The sequence below is a fragment of the Cetorhinus maximus genome, chromosome 3 (genome assembly GCF_964194155.1).
Source record: "Cetorhinus maximus chromosome 3, sCetMax3.hap1.1, whole genome shotgun sequence".
NCBI lineage: Eukaryota > Metazoa > Chordata > Chondrichthyes > Lamniformes > Cetorhinidae > Cetorhinus > Cetorhinus maximus.
In genome coordinates this window covers 140008457-140023971 of record NC_135881.1, presented here as the reverse complement: position 1 = coordinate 140023971, position 15515 = coordinate 140008457, and the positions used below count along the sequence as shown (strand labels likewise).

At 40.3% G+C, this 15515-nt stretch overlaps 1 protein-coding gene across 4 annotated transcripts in view; it reads right to left on the bottom strand.

The window, feature by feature from the left end:
* The window catches only part of LOC144678938 (sodium bicarbonate cotransporter 3-like), a 233759-nt gene extending 222825 nt beyond the window's left edge, over window positions 1-10934 (bottom strand). For 3 of the 4 annotated variants that reach the window (XM_078539052.1, XM_078539048.1, XM_078539049.1), the window contains exon 1: window positions 10295-10934. In XM_078539052.1, the coding sequence (XP_078395178.1) occupies window positions 10295-10339 (45 nt within the window). In that variant the 5' untranslated portion in view covers window positions 10340-10934. The remainder of the gene's footprint in view (window positions 1-10294) is intronic. The other variant, XM_078539050.1, reaches the window with a different exon arrangement.
* Between the last annotated feature and the right edge of the window lie 4581 nt (window positions 10935-15515).

Sequence of the window (15515 nt, the reverse complement as noted above, 5' to 3'; positions counted from 1 at the left end):
ACATTTCTCAATCCTGAGCACACCATCCTGCTCTCATGCCCACATGTCCGTCCTTGGCCTGCTGCAATGTTCCAGTGAAGCTCAACGCAAACTGGAGGAACAGCACCTCATCTTCCAACTAGGCACATTACAGCCTTCTGGACTTAACACTGAGTTCAACAACTTCAGATCATGAACTCTCTCCTCTATCCCCACCCCCTTTTTCCAATAATTCATAATTTTTTTAAATATATTTTTCTTTTCCCACCCATTTCCATTATTTTTAAATTTATTTCCATCCATTGTTTTATCTCCACCTTTTAGCCTATTTCAATCCCTTCCCCCCACCCCACCCCCACTAAGGCTATCTGTCTCTTGCTCGCCCTGCTTTCTGCCCTTAATGTCACCATTAGCACATTCCTTAGCTAATATCACCACCGTCAACACCCCTTTGTCCTTTTGTCTATGACTTTTTTGGCAATCTCTTCTTTGCCTCCACCTATCACTGGCCCTCTATCCAGCTCTACCTGTCCCAACCCCCTCAACCAGCTTATATTTCACCTCATTTCTATATTTCCTTAGTTCTGTTGAAGAGTCATACATACTCGAAATGTTAACTGTATTCCTCTCCGCAGATGCTGTCAGACCTGCTGAGTTTTTCCAGCTATTTTTGTTATTGTTTTCTTTGGTATTGATTAGTCTATTTAAAAAAATCATTTTAGTCAGTTTCCCATTTTAACCTCCTCACTACACTTTCTATATTCCTCACTATATCTCTAAAACTAAACAGAACAGATAACGATAATCTCTACCCACCGAAATTATGCACCCTCTTTCCACCTTGTGGAATTTATTATGTATGCTATTCAAATAATTTGTAGCATTACACTGATTTATTAGTTTGCTAACTTTTGCATCTTGTTAAATTGGGCAGATCCCCTATTAATTGGTGAACTTTGTCTTTTTCCAGTTCAGCATATTTATTTTTGATTCTTAATTATCCTCTTCCATTCTTATATTGAACCCAACTAAGTCATGGTCACTATTTCCCAATGATTCTCTACACTCACCATCATTTGCCCTTCATTTCCCAGAACTAAAATCAAGTAATGTTTTCTCCCTCATGGGACTCGAAATATACTGAGCTAGGCACCTGTCCTGGGTACAATTTAAGAAATATTCCCCATTTTGACCATATGCATTATTTTTATTCAGTCTAACTTGGGATAATTCAAAATCTCACATTTCTCTTAACTATTTGCAGTTAACTCATCTCGACTGGGTGGCCTGCCCAGGCCATTTCATTTCCTATTTCTTATGGATAAATCCATATGGCCTGGAGGTATTAACTCCCAGGAAAATTTTGTAGTGCCATCCACCCCAAAGAATCTGAAAAATCAGAGCGGAACAATTATGTTATCAAATGTGTATATGTTACTCTATGCAGCTGTTAATCACATAAAAAAATCAAATATATTGTTCAAGACACGGCCACTGCAAACATCATAAAGATTCAGCACTGCATCAGAAGTGTTTCACCAGCTTTCAGCCAAAGGATCTGTGTCTTCAATGTAAAAGGACATGATGCACTTTTGAAGTTCTGGATTACAAATGTGCCATTCTCTCAACTTGAGCACTTATGCCGATGTTCATGTTGTCACGACCATGGGAAACTGCCACTGAATGATATCAACCGATAACTTCGCCAGCTAACCAAAAACATACAGACCTGTTTAAAAAGGATCTTATTTGAAAAGACAAAAAGTCACTGACTAAAGATGGCTGTCACAAGTCACCTGATGTCTGGAATGTAAGTTGACCACTAAGTTACTATATGGATTGCACTGCAGACATGCCCTGACATGATTGCTCATGGAATGTTACACCTGGGGATGTCAAGGTCTACTTCAAAACAAAAAGGACTATTGAAAGGAACGGACATGTCATTTACATCTTTCAGAGCTGACCTTTCCAGCGGAAACCGAGAGTCTATCAAGTCAATGGGGAACTGCTAGTCAGCCAGGATATACAACCAAAAGACACTCAAACCCCCTGTGGGGGATGAAAGAACACCATCTCCAGTTGGTTTCTACTATCTTGAAATGTGTCAAATGTTTCTGAGATGAAATATCAAAATGAGATTACTTATTCTACAACAACGACTACAGCAGAAACAGTAATCAAATTCCTTTGGAACAAACTGAGATTGCATGTACTCCATGGCTGATCCTCCAGCAGAGCATTTAAGATTTGGGTTTGCCAAACAGAAGCAGAGAAATCTGGAGAAGCTGCTAATGGAACAAGAAGGAATCTCCCTCTCTCAAGTTAAGTAAAGCCCTATCTTTACAGTCTAAAAATCCAACCAGAAATAGTGAATTCCATTGGAATGGGCCTCAGGATAAACTCATCTATTTCTGGAAGATGGATCATGGATTAAAAGAAAGGAAACTGTCTCCAGCAAATGCAGTTACATGGACTTCAATTCAACTCTGGGGTTTTAAAGGAATCAGCTAACCTAAAACAGCTGCAATGTTCAACAATCTATGCGTCAAAGACAAGCAAAGGACTTCTAACGTATATTCTTTTAACTTTTATTCGGACTCTAACTTTCCTTACTTCTGATGCCTGTATGTGTGACACGTTGCGGTTTTTATAATTTTTTTCACTCGGGTTTAGCGGCTAATAAACTTGCTGTTTCTTTGACTCAAGAAAACCTAGTTGATTGGCTCCTTATTCACTGTATAGATAGTAAAAAAATACATTTGGATTTGAAAAAGGCATCCAGGGGGAAAAGAAAATTAAAAACCTCTGTTGCGACCATCCGAGGAGGCTGAATATAGGGGAGCCAGTTTACGCTTCCTCACCTGGTCATAACATTACACAAAATCTTTTAAATTTGTAGAAATGATCATAAAGCCTATATGCTTGTCATCTCAGGAAAAAAACTGTTGAAGGTATGGCTATTGTGGTCCAACATCGCTGGTCTGGTCACGTAAGCGAAATAAATGACTCCAGCCTTCCAAATCAATTACTTTAATCAGAAATGAGCACTGGCTAAATATTGGTGGCCAGAAAAAAAATAAAAATAGTCTGAAATCCAATGTGAAGAGATGTGATATTGACAATAAATTGGAGGAAATGATCAAAGACACCAAACAGTAGCAGTTCTTGTGCATTCAGGGAATTGACAAGTTTGAACAAGCTAGGATTGCCAAAGAGAACAGTAGACAGAAGAAAGTCAGTCTGCTGTACCTACACAATCATCTGTGTTATCTTTCAAATGTCAGTTTTGTGGTAAAATATGTCTCTAGGATTGGTTTAACAATGCCATCTAAACGTTCAAGCAAAGATGTGGCTGATCCTAAAGCCCTTTTTTATGCTAAGAAACAATCTTATTCAATTATCAAGGGATTGCCTCAGAATGCACTAGCAAGGACACAGAGGATACAGGGAACACAAGGAGATTTCTAATGGATAGAATTCAATTAGTCTACAGTAGAGTGGGGGGTGGGGTGATCAAAAAAGTCATGCTACCTTCAGCTCTCTGAAAATTAATTTAAGTCACTCAAGAACACAAGAAATAGGAGGAGTAGATCATCTGGTATGTTTAACCTGCTCTGCTATTCAATACGATCATGGCTGATCTTGGGCTTCAACTCTACCGCCTGCTCCCCATATCCCTTAATTCCCTGAGGCACCAAAAATCTGTCTATCCCACCATTAAATGTATTAATTGATGGATCATCTACAACCCTCTAGGATAGAGAATTCCAAAGATTCACGGCCCTGAGTGAAGTAATTTCTCCTCATCTCAGTCCTAAATGATCGGTCTCTTTTCCTGAGATTATGCCCCCGTGTTTTAGGTTGACTGACCAATGGAAACAATCTATGTGTCTACCCTATCAAGCCCCTTCAGAATGCAAATGTAAATCCAGCAGGTAAATGTAATCCAGCTACATGTAACCCAGCTAGTCTGCTACCACATGTCAGACAGATATGGTTAGCAGCACAAGTACTATAAAACACATACCAAGAAATATCAGTCCTGAGATATTTCATGAAAGGTCATCAACCCTAAAACATTAACTATGTTCCCGTCTCTGCAGATGTTGCCTGACCTGGGTATTTATTGAAAATATTTTAAATCTGACTCTATACCAGTCTCAATTTTTCAAACCATTAATTTTTACTTTCACATTATAGCATTATATTGAAAATGTTGATCATAACAGTTTGCACATATCTAAATAAAGCAATACGTATTCTGAAAGCTTTCCACTTCTCATACACTTTAGAGTAGAGGAGGAGGAGGAATGGAATGTATAGCTTTTGCTAGGAACTAAATAATTCTTCAGCTATTTAAAGGATGCCTTATTGCAGCTGTACAGGGCTTTGGTGAGACCACACCTGGAGTAGTGTGTGCAGTTTTGGCCTCCTTACCTAAGAAAGGATATACTTGCCATAGAGGGAGTGCAGTGAAGGTTCAGCAGACTGATTCCTGGGATGGCAGGATTATCATATGAGGAGAGATTGGGTCGACTAGGCCTGTATTCAATGGAGTTTAGAAGAATGAGAGGGGATCTCAATGAAACATATAAAATTCTGACAGGGCTGGGCAAACTGGATGCAGGGGTCATGTTTCCTCTGGCTGGGGGGTCTAGAACAAGGGGTCACAATCTCAGGATATGCGGTAGGCCATTTGGGACTGAGATGAGGAGAAATTCTTGAACCTATGGAATTCGCTACCACAGAGGGCTGTGGAGGCCAAGTCACTAAATATATTTAAGAAGGAAACAGATTGATTTCTAGGCTCTAAAGGCATCAAGAGGTATGGGGAGAGGGTGGGAGTATGGCATTGAGATAGAGGATCAGCCATGATCATATTGAATGGCGGAACAGCCTCGAAAGGCCGAATGACCTACTCCTGCTTCTATTTTTTTTGTTTCTAACTAATAAGTTTTGAGTTTCCCCCACTTTTAACCCCATGGTATGATATTTGTTGCACAAAAGGAATAAATTGCTCAAATTAAAAGAAACCAAAGGAGAATTCATCAAAAATATATTCAATATATAATAAGATACTTTTCTTTGTGAAAAAGCGATGCTGGCTTTACACCAGGGCATGAAATGAGCATGATATTATTCAGAATGCTACTAAGATGGACTGACAGGGCAGAATGAGCTTGATTTGCCAATTAATATTCCATTGTTCAGACCTTTCAATAGGTCAGAATTAGCAGAATTTCAGAATCTTAACAGCCTTAAAAGCAGCAAAATTAGCTTTACATAATAAAACAGCACTGCTCTGACTAAATAGCCCAAGGGCATTTATAATTCAATGTCCTGATTAATCGCACAGGTAATTATATCAGCTGGCCATCATTGACAGATTATCTATACATGTCGATTTCCACATAGATAGGAATATTTAAAATTGTTCTATAAGCCACTTTCCACCACAAATTCCTGAGATTGCTCCTGATTGTTAAATCAGGATGATTTCTGCTTAATTGTAAACCTAATTACAAATTCTCTTGCTTTTAATGGTCTAAGATGTACGTTACGTCACATTGGTGACAACGCCATTCATGTTGCCAAATGGTTGAGGGTAACTAATGATCCTTTTCATCATGCTTGCAAATTCTCAATGATGCTCTCAGTTTAACAATAATTGTATCAATGTTAAATATCTGTCAGTAACATGTTTTGATTTTTAATGTAAATAACTTTGCTGGTTTCTACGCCAATTCTAGCTTCTCTTTCTGCTGAATTGAAGTCTTGTGTTCATTGGCGAAGATACCCAACAAACACCCACAATGTAACAAGTGTGTGTAAAACCTAGCTTACGCAGCTCATACATCTCTGCTCTGACTCTACTGACTTATTTTGAAAGTCAAAGAGCGGCCTGGTTTCTCCCTTGCTTCCATGTTTTAGGTCAAGATGTCAGTGAGTATTCAACAACATGCACCACCACCTGATGGGGCACAAGCAGCATTGCATAAAATCGTTATGTAAATCTGTGCATATTAAAGTGAATAATTCTAGTGCTAAAGAAATAGCTTGCCTTTCAATTTTCAGCACAAAATATTTGCATCAAACACTTCTGGTAAATACATCATGCATCAGCTATAAAAGTTAAAATGTATTTTTACTTGGCTAACACATACCTTGCCCACCTAATGGGAAAAGTATGAGAGCTAAAAAATAAATTGTGCCTTCCAAACAACCATGCATATTCTCAGTGTTGTGGAACTCATTGTGCAACGTAAAGGAGTTTTTCAGGATCCTCAGGAAATAGAATGGAATGCTTGTTCGAGTAAAAACAACTTGCAATTACATCTCATCTTTCATGACCACCTGATATCCCTAAGCGCTTTACAGCCAATGAAGTCCTTTTCTAAAATGTAGTCACTGTTGTAACATTGGAAGTGGGTCAGTCAATTTGAGCACAGCAAATTCCACAAACTGCAAAGAGATAATGATCAGATAATCTGTTTACATAATGCTGATTGAAAGATAAAATAGTGACCTGAACTCAAGGGATAACTCTGACTTTTCTTTGAATAAGTGCCATGGGATCTTTTACATCCTCCTGGGAGGATATACAGGACCTCAGATTAACGTCTCATCTGAAAGACACCAACCCAAATGTAGCAGTCCCTCAGTACTGCACTGCAATATCAACGGAGAGTTTTGTGCTCACATCCTGAAGTGGAAATTAAATTCACAACCTTCTGATTGAAGCAAGGATGCTGCCAATTGAACTACAGCTTAAAACTACAAAACTATGAGTAATCATCTTATCAAGCATTTTCTTGCTCCCTAATGTTATCCAAGAATGCAATTTGCACAGGTAAATTATAAATTCCCCATACTACTTGTACAAATATTTCACTAAAAACAAAAAGACACCCATGAACTGAATACTTGAAATATTTTATCTTCTTATCTTTTCTCCTTACATAAACTAGACTTAATAGTTGTATGCTGCCCTTCTGTAATTATGGTCAAATAACTGAACAACCCAAGGCACTCTGATAAGATCAGAGCTGAAATGAAAGTTTTATTTATCTTCAAGTTGAATCTAAATAGTTATATGGCAAAAGATTTTAAAAACATTGCATGCCCTAATTCACCACATCAACAGTTACATTAATGTTGTGCAAATTCAAACCCAACTGGATCCCAAAGGTTGTAATATAATTCTAAAACCATTTTAAGCTTTTGGAACATGTAATAGTATGCCAACATGAAAAAAAATTCTCCAATGATGCATAATAGATAATTGCCCAAAGAGACACAAATTGGTAAAAAAAATAGAAATTGGCCTAAGTTGCCACCGAGATAGCCATAATGCCATATTGTTAGATCTGATCAAGCTCAATTCATTGTGTTCTACCCAACACTGCAGAGATAATAATTACGTAAGTTACCACCTCATCATTGCCCAATTATTGCTGGGCAAATATCTGTCTCAAAACATATAAAACTGTACTCAAAACAAAGATCAAAGAACAATCAAACTGTGGGTCATAGACTCAGTGCAGTTCACAGGTACTGCCCACAAAACACATAGGTTTAATTTGTTTTCAAAGACTGGAACTCATGGTGACAAGCAAATCTTTGATTAAATGCTGGGTTGGAAAAGACTACACAATTAAAAAAATTAGGCCAATTAAAATAGAACATTTGTTCTGATTGAGAATACAGGTTCTCAGTTCATTCATACAGAATATCTCAGCATCACAATACACAAGTTTAAGACTACAGTTCAAACAGCAAATAAACTTCAAAAAAAAGTTTTATCTTGGTTTTGTCAGTAACTTGTGGACACAGTACAAGCGGTAAGGTTTCTAACACAATAAAGATTAATTCACTACAATGGTCATTACATTCATTCCTACAGTTGTTTTTGGAAATCCCACCAGCAAAAATCTTTCCTCTGGAGGTCTGTCACATTTCAGGTACTTGGCTTTTTAGTTCACGTATTTTCTCCAAGTGAAAAGACTTAACCAACAGAAGGCAAAAATTCCTAAAATGCACCACTGGCACTCTACACAAGCATACTTAGTGTAATGTAGTTTAGGATGCATCCGAAAGATTATAGAACCACCTACATTTGGAGTAAGGGCACAGGAGACATACTCAAAAATTCCCTTCTTTTCCAAGGCCAGCATCCAGCCACTCAACCTCAGTCCAGTGCTGAAAAAGGCCCAGAAGCACTAGCCTAGTTAAGTCATTATAGGAGAAAAGAAATTAAGTAAATCTGCATAAGGCATAATTAGGTGATGCCAATTTTAAAATACTGAAGGAAAGCACAGAATTTTACAATTTTAAGGTTCTTGGAAAGAAGCATGAGGTGATTTCAATAAAACAAGAATGTGGGAAGAGCATACAAGACAATGTATTTGGAGCTCAGGGGGAACAACTATATTTATACAGCACCCTTAAACTAATGAAACATCCCAAGACAATTCACAAGAGCATTATGAAACAAAGTATGACGTCGAGGCGCATAAGGAGATATTAGCCAAGATGACCAAAAGCTTGATCAAAGAGGTAGATCTTAAGGAATGCCTTGAAGGAGAAAAGCAAGTTGGAGAGGCAAAGTGATGCAGGGAAGGAATTCCCAAGCTTGGGCCTGAGCAACTTAATAGCAAGAGAAAAGTTCTGAAAAGTAAGAAAATAGCACCCAAAATGGTTGGGAAGAAAGAACTGAATGGAGGCAAGTGCATGGAGACAGTAAATGCTTTCAAATCCTTTTCTTGCATCCTATCCAGGAGCACAGAACAGAAAGCATAACTTGCCTTTTGTGAATCTTGCAATTACTTGCTTCAAAATAGATTTGTTACCATGATGAAAAGTAAAGGCATAAAAGGTGAACCAGGGTTTCTTGCCGACGTTGTCAGAAGTGAAGATGTGGGACTTCCACTTGATGTTGGGAGGGAGAAATGTCAAGATCTTGATATAGAAGGGCTAAGAGCAAGGCAAGAAAAAGGTGGTGGTTGCTGGTCAGATGACACAGAAACAAAGCTGCTTTTGATAAAGAAAATCCCTTTATGGAATATATCAAATTTTAATGCCTCAGCTAATCCACTAAAATTTTGAGTAATGAGTACTTAAGTGCAAGTGACCAGAGTGAGCAAAACACAATAAACTGCATGATGAGTAAAAGTAGTCACTGATAAAACAGAACTTTGGGTAAACTGTGTAAATTTAACAAGTCTGAAAATAAGAAAATTACAGCAGAAATTCAGCATTTCTAAAGGAGCCAAATGCTGAAGGTAAGCTTGGTGCGACAGCACGTGCTGATTACTGTAGTTTGGTACTATAATGCAAAAATCAGAAAGATATTGGCAGTATCTCCAAAGTTTCAAAATTCGTATAATCAGACTTTGATCGAAATTCTTGGGTGTAACTCGCTTGAGAAATGCAATTTAAAACATGGAGAGGCATAGACGTTAGGCACATGTTATGCACTGGTTCAGTGATCACCCCACCCACACACACCCCCCCCCCCATCAGCTCAGCAAGGACCAACGCAGCATCACCTCCAATAGCAAATCAATCTGGCCTATCTGACCCTGGGCATAGACAGGCTGGAACTATACCATCTGTCCTACACATCGGAACTACAAAGGAGCAACGCAATTCGCCAGCTCAACAGTCCTCTCGAGCGGTTACAAAAATAACGGATCGAAAACGACGTTTTTAATTCGACGAACTTGTGAGCTAATGCTCGAGAGGGGGGCTGCCGACTCCCCATCACCTTCTGTCTAACAGGATGAATGCAGGTGGCTGGGGAGCGGGCGCACACATAGGGAACTATCGGAGGGCAGGACAGAGACATTAGGGGGCCTTCTATGCAACCCCGAGAGCCAGCCTCGCTGAACCGTCCGCTGCCTCCGTTTCGGCTGGAAACGCACCAACTGGGGAACACGCTGTTTATATTCAAACAGCCCGGTAGCAGGAGCGAGAGACAAGGGAGCTCAGCAGAGTAGGGCCCCGAACGGCGGGGTCGGCATCGACCCTACTCGAGCTGAAAACGGAACTGAGAGCGGAAAGGCGCCGGTGGGCTGTAACCGCTCTCAGTGTCACAGACAAAGGAGCGGAGAGCCTGTCCCCGGGCCATCCGCCATCAAACCGAGCCCGGACCCACTTCAATCACAACGGCCGTTCCCGAACCAGCAAACCCGCAGGGATGGAGACGGTCCACCGACTCCCAAACTGCCGCCGCAAGCACCATGGAAACGGCCATCCTCATCCCCAACGGCTGTAGCCAATGCCTGGTCTCCTCTACTTCCAGCGGCCTCACCATAGTCAGTAAAGGTCTCATCTGCTCTCCCCGATCCTCCTCCATGATCACCTCGCGCTGCTCCGGTCGGTTAGACCGAGCCGTTGATGTCACTTCGCTCCATCGTCACCGGCACCCATCGTCACGCTGATTGACAAGACGATTGTCCAATCAGCAGCCCTTTCCTCCGGATTGATGGTAGAAATGGCCAGTTGCTCAATTCCCCCTTCAGGAGCGAGTAATCCTACACCGCCCCTAACTTTTTTTGTGATTGACAGTGTGGATTCACCAATCAGGGAAAGCATTACCTTGATTGAAGTACCAAGTTACCAATAATTTACGGATTCCTCTGATTGACAGTAAAACTTGCCAATTCACAGCGTGCTTCAGTCATGCCGGCGAATGGTGATGATTTGAGGCGGCTGCTGAGAGATGTGTGAGTGGCTCTTACTGCCTGTTAGAGAATCCAGTACCACGTGAATACTTTTGAACTTGGTTAACTGTGTTCTTATTTTAAACATGTGAAATCTGTCATTTTTCTTGTACAATTTCCTGAAATCGGTGACTCGGTAATATTCCGTGGATTCTGACCAAGGGTCTTGAACATTAACTCATTTTTCCACGAATGTTGCAATGGTTATCAGCAGTGTCTTAAGGGATCCTGGCCAAAACAATGAATAGAGTTACAGAGTGTTTAATTTACGCGGACAACATAACATGATTTACGATTATAACTTTCTCTTAATTAGACATGACGTTTACATTATTATATTAGTGATGCCTCATCATCACCCTAGTCAGCCTATGAAAATGATCATAACCCATTCAGTGCCGATGTGTTTGATAAGTGCGATGGCCGCAGCAGCCTTTCAATTAACTCTGAAGTATTGCCGAGTACGAATATCTCTTTTCTTAAACAGTCTTGAGAAGACAGGATGGCCTAGAACTTCCTTGGGCCCAGCGAAGTATCAGTCAAGAAAATGTACCTTAAAAGAATCACAATATACTTGAGTTTTAAATCGAATGGCTTGAGCCCCAGTTGAGGAACAGATTAATCTACTCAAGGGTATTTCAGAGAGCACGTCAAATGTGCCCTGTACAAAAACAAGTATTCACATTTCAAGGCCTTTCTGAACTATATTGCGTCTCTGCCAAGTTCTAACGAATGTTATAACCTGACTGAGCCATTTACTGTAATTTTAAAGCTGTGTGTACCATGATAAGTAAGGTAAATCAAGAGCATAATCCATCAAAAGACAACATGCTTCTTTTTGTCACAATACAGACGTATTGCACATAGCAAAATGTCAAATTATTTTATGATTCAACATTATTTCACCACAATTGCACTCAAATATTCAAATGCAAAATAGGCACTGTAACTTTAATCTATTCCACGTCATAATCTAAATATTTGGGTTCAGATGCTTACCACCACACTACCTGACATAGTTTAGGTGCTTCAACTATCATACGTAAGTAAAGAATGTTCATTGTACTTCCTGCAACCTTATATTTCTGTATTTATTGCTCATGGTATGATCTCATCTGCAATTAGGTGACAGCTTTGCTGAACCTCTCCATTTTGCCTACAGCTGTCATTCCAAGCTCCCTGTGACTTGCCATTTCAGTTCTTCATCCAACTTCAGCCTCTGTGCCTTTGGTCTTCTACAATATTTTATTAAAACTCAAAGAAAGCTTGAAGATAGCACTTAATCTTTCCTCCAACCACGTTGAAGCCTTCTGGCTGTAATATTGATTTTAATAACTCAAAATCTTAACTGTAGTTCCCATTTTATCTCTAGCAGTAAATACTGGCAATGTGGGATGGGTTTGTTGACTATTCCTAGGGCAACACAACAGATGGGGATGATGCTTAAGGTGGGCGCTTTTTGTCGGAGTACTATACAGATATGGTTGGCTGCAGCTTTGATATTAACTTGCTGTTTCGTTCTACCAGGCCCGTGTAATCTGCTCCAGTTAGCTAGTTTTTCACGCTTCCCTTTCTACCTGCTTATCATCCAGTTCTGATGAAGCTTTCACACTTGAAGCATTAACTTGACTGATCTCAACACAACTACTGTCTGACCTGCATTTTCTGCTGTTTCATGTAAAAAAAACTTTATTGCTCAGTTTTTACTCCTTGTATCCTCATGGCCTCTTTCATAATTGCTTGAATCTAGTGACATCATTAATGATACAAGGAAATTAAAATAAAGCAGCATTCTCATACTCTGGATGGATACAAGGAAAAGCTTCTCAATTAACAGATTGTCCCTATTCCCCTTTTAACTTCCAACCTCTCTCTTTCCCGTCTTTTTCTATATTACCAATCATAAATTGGTCAGTGCTACCTGAACTTTCTCCTGTTGTTCTTCTTAAGCTCAAATTTCAATATTGTATATGCATTAATAGTTACTTTAAGACATGTACAGAGGAATTTAATTTTTTTTTCTTTATTCTTTCATGGGATGTGGCCGTTGCTGACAAGGCCAGAATTTGTTGCCCGTCCCTAATTGCCCTTGAACTGAGTGGCTTTTTAGGCCATTTCAGAAGGCAGAGTCAACCACATTGCTGTGGGTCTGGAGCCACATGTAGGCCAGGCTAGGTAAGGATGGCCGCTTTCCTTTCCTAAAGGATGTTAGTAAACCAGAATTTGAGTGTATTAAACATGTCACAGTATTAGCCTGAAAATGTACTCAAAAATCTTCAGGCTTGCAACACTCAAGCCTAGATTCATCTATTCACTGTTTCCTGATTAATCTTATATTCTCTTTCATTTTTCTGCCTCCCACCACTGCCACTCCACCTGTGCCCTTATCGTTGCCTGTCATCCATTCAGCCAACTCTGCTGCTGCCCATGCCGAGATAAGTCCAAAGTCAAGCTTTCTAAGGCCAGAGCTGCTCAATGTCATTCTGCAAGGCCAGCTGCAGCTTCAAAGGAGAGTTGGAGGGTAAAGACAATCAGCGCACAGATGCAGACACAGAATCACAGAATTGTACAACACAGAAGGAGGCCATTCAGTCTGTCATGTCTGTATCAGCTCTCTGAATGAGCAATCACTTAGTGTCATTCCCCCGTCTTCTCCCAGAACCCTGTATGTTCTTTTTCAGATAATAACCCAATTCCCCTTTGAATGCCTTGATTGAACCTACCTCCACCACACTCTCAGGCAGTGCATTCCAGATCTTAATTACTCACTGCGTGAAAAAGTTTCTCCTCATGTCTCTATTGATTCTTTATTCTATTACCTTAAATCTGTGCCCTCTCCTTCCCGATCCTTCAACCAATGGGAACAATTTTTCCCCACCTACTCTGTCCGGACCCTCATGACTTTGAATATGCCTATCAAATCTAAGTTGATCTTACTCAAAGAGAAAGCAGACAAGGACAGAAAGAGTAACACACACAGTTCTTGTGAGGACAAAAAGCAAATCTCTTTCTGGGAGAGATCAGTTTTTCTGTTTGGCAGAAAAGGAGGCAGGAGCTCTTCGGGGCACTGTGCGAGCTGACTGAAAGGGTCTCATTCTTGTAAAACTGTGTGAATAGCTTGGTGATGCCAAGCAACGGGAGGTTTTCCCAGAAGTGACCAAGCCATCAACTAGGGTGTTACTCGCCGACACGTAAAATGATGCAGGATGACGTCGGGCGGAACTCCTGATGTCACCCTGCGTCATTTCAATTTTCAGGTCGGCGGGGGCACAGCCGAATCAGCTGTGCGCCCGCCGACCTGTCAACGGCCTATTAAGGCCATTGACAAACTCATTAACATCATTAATGGACCTCCCCGTCCAACCTTATGGTTGGCGGGCAGGCCGGGATCCCTGACAGGCTTCAGAAAAAGCATGAAACCTCATCCATGGGCGGGATGGGGTTTCATGAGGGTTTTTAAAAATTTAATAAATGTTTGATTTAAAGTGATGGACATGTTCCAACTCATGTGACAGTGTCACATGAGGGGACATGTCAGGGAAATTTTGGTTTTGTACATTTACCATTTTTAAATTTGGCACCGATCTCCCTGAGGCAGCACTTAGCTTCAAGGAGATATGTGCGCTCTTCCATGTGCATGTGCGGAAGAGCGCAGTCCAGCTGAGGGAATCTCTCCCCCCCCACCGCCCTCCCCACCCCGCCCGCACAGGGAGCACATAGCACTTCCTGGCAGATGTCACGCTGGGCAGGCCTTGATTGGACCACCCATGTAAAATGGCAGTGCGCACCCAATTGGGGGCGCCGATCACCTGCTCCTGCACTTCCCCCCCGACGGGGGGAAAATTCTTCCCCAGGAGTTGTTCTTGTGACCCCAGCACCCTCTTATCCACCTATCCGAATGCACAATATTTACTAGCTGCATTTTCTTTAACAACACATGCCATTATTTATCTACAAATACAAATTTGGTAAAAGGTTACCTTTAGACATGTTTTAAAGCACAATTTACTCTTGCAAGTTATTAAAAAAGGGCACTGGAATGATAGGTGGTGAATATGCCAATGGGTCAAACTTTGATATTATTTCCTCATTGACTGTAATTTGTAACCTTTCTGAATAAAAGATAAGCACCGCACATCTGTTGTGTTTGGAAGTCACTGACCCATTTCGCGGTGTTTTTCCTAATTTGCTTAGAATGGCGGAACAACAAAAATCTCCCTGTTCACCTTTGTGCCAACAACACTTGGGGAAAATCAAGTCTTAAGCAATCATAGCACTATGTCCAGTTTAAAAAGTTCAAATCCCACACTTCCCACAAATAAACCAAGCAATAACAAGAAACAAATCCCAATTTTGACCAAATACAAGGTGCTCTCAATTTAGGAGTTGATTTTGGCCCAATGAGCAGTCTACTGACTTTGGGCAGAAGCAGACACTGATAACTGCACTGTACTAAGAAATTACACCAACCGTGGTTGAATAATAAGGATTAGTTTTCTCTCATGTGTAGCTATATAGTAATTAATTTGAGATTTTAATCATAGGTTTTTGTTTACTACATATGTTGCAGGATATTTGGACAAGGAGTTAATCATTGCTGCTACTTGTAATACTTGGATAATTTTATTCTTGACCTAACAAGATCACACTCCATATTTTACACTGTGAAAGTGGTAACTGCATTACACAGATGAAATAAGAAAAATGATCAACTGCTTTTAAGAACTAGCCTGGGTTTGACAGTATTCAATATTACATTTTAAGAGCTTGAATGACTACCTTTATCTCCATCTTGGTTATTTTGTTTCC